At 64.0% G+C, this 705-nt stretch overlaps 1 protein-coding gene across 1 annotated transcript; it reads left to right on the top strand.

Moving 5' to 3' along the window:
- Positions 1–6: 6 nt before the first annotated feature.
- LOC108449411 (histidine--tRNA ligase, cytoplasmic-like) lies at positions 7–700 on the top strand (the record flags this gene model as incomplete). The annotated part of the gene is made up of 3 exons (XM_017745364.1): positions 7–117; positions 255–382; positions 467–700. Coding segments are annotated over exons 1-3 (429 nt in total), but the record flags the coding sequence as incomplete, so codon positions are not given.
- Positions 701–705: the final 5 nt, after the last annotated feature.

Genomic DNA, 705 nt, shown 5'->3' with positions numbered 1-705 from the left:
GATGCCCTTCTCTCCCCTCTCAGGTGCCATGGGAAGAAGTGAGGAGCGAGATGGTGGGAGAGAAGGGGCTCTCTCCCGAGGCTGCGGATCGCATTGGGGAGTATGTCCAGCTCCATGGTGAGCACCACGGGCTCGTGCCCTTGGCCTTGTTCTGGGCTGGGGATGGAAGGTGCAGGGCACACGCCCGGCTGGCCGGGGCTGCCCCGGCGGGTGCTGCTGCCCTGACGCTCCTGAGGCATGGCTGGTCCCCACAGGTGGGCTGGACCTGGTTGAGCGTCTTCTCCAGGACCCAAAGCTGTCCCAGAACAAGCTGGCCAAGGAGGGGCTGGGGGACATGAAGCTGCTCTTTGAGTACCTGACCTTGTTTGGCATCACAGAGAAGGTGAGGAGGTGTGGGGGCAGGAGGGGGTGCTGCCCTCGTGGGTCCTCAAGCACCCAGTGACGGGGCCTCCCTTGTGCCCTGCAGATCTCCTTCGACCTGAGCCTGGCACGGGGCCTGGACTATTACACGGGGGTGATCTTTGAGGCTGTGCTGCTGCATCAGGAGAACGAGCACGTGGAGGAGGCGGTCAGCGTTGGGAGCGTGGCCGGAGGCGGCCGCTATGACGGGCTGGTGGGGATGTTTGATCCCAAGGGCCGGAAGGTGCCCTGTGTGGGGGTCAGCATTGGGATCGAGCGGATCTTCTCCATCCTGGAACAGAGACT

Source organism: Corvus brachyrhynchos, unplaced genomic scaffold, assembly GCF_000691975.1.
Source record: "Corvus brachyrhynchos isolate BGI_N302 unplaced genomic scaffold, ASM69197v1 C11661084, whole genome shotgun sequence".
Taxonomy (NCBI): Eukaryota; Metazoa; Chordata; class Aves; order Passeriformes; family Corvidae; genus Corvus; species Corvus brachyrhynchos.
Note: the sequence above shows the minus strand (reverse complement) of the source record. Positions and strands in the feature narration are given on the sequence as shown.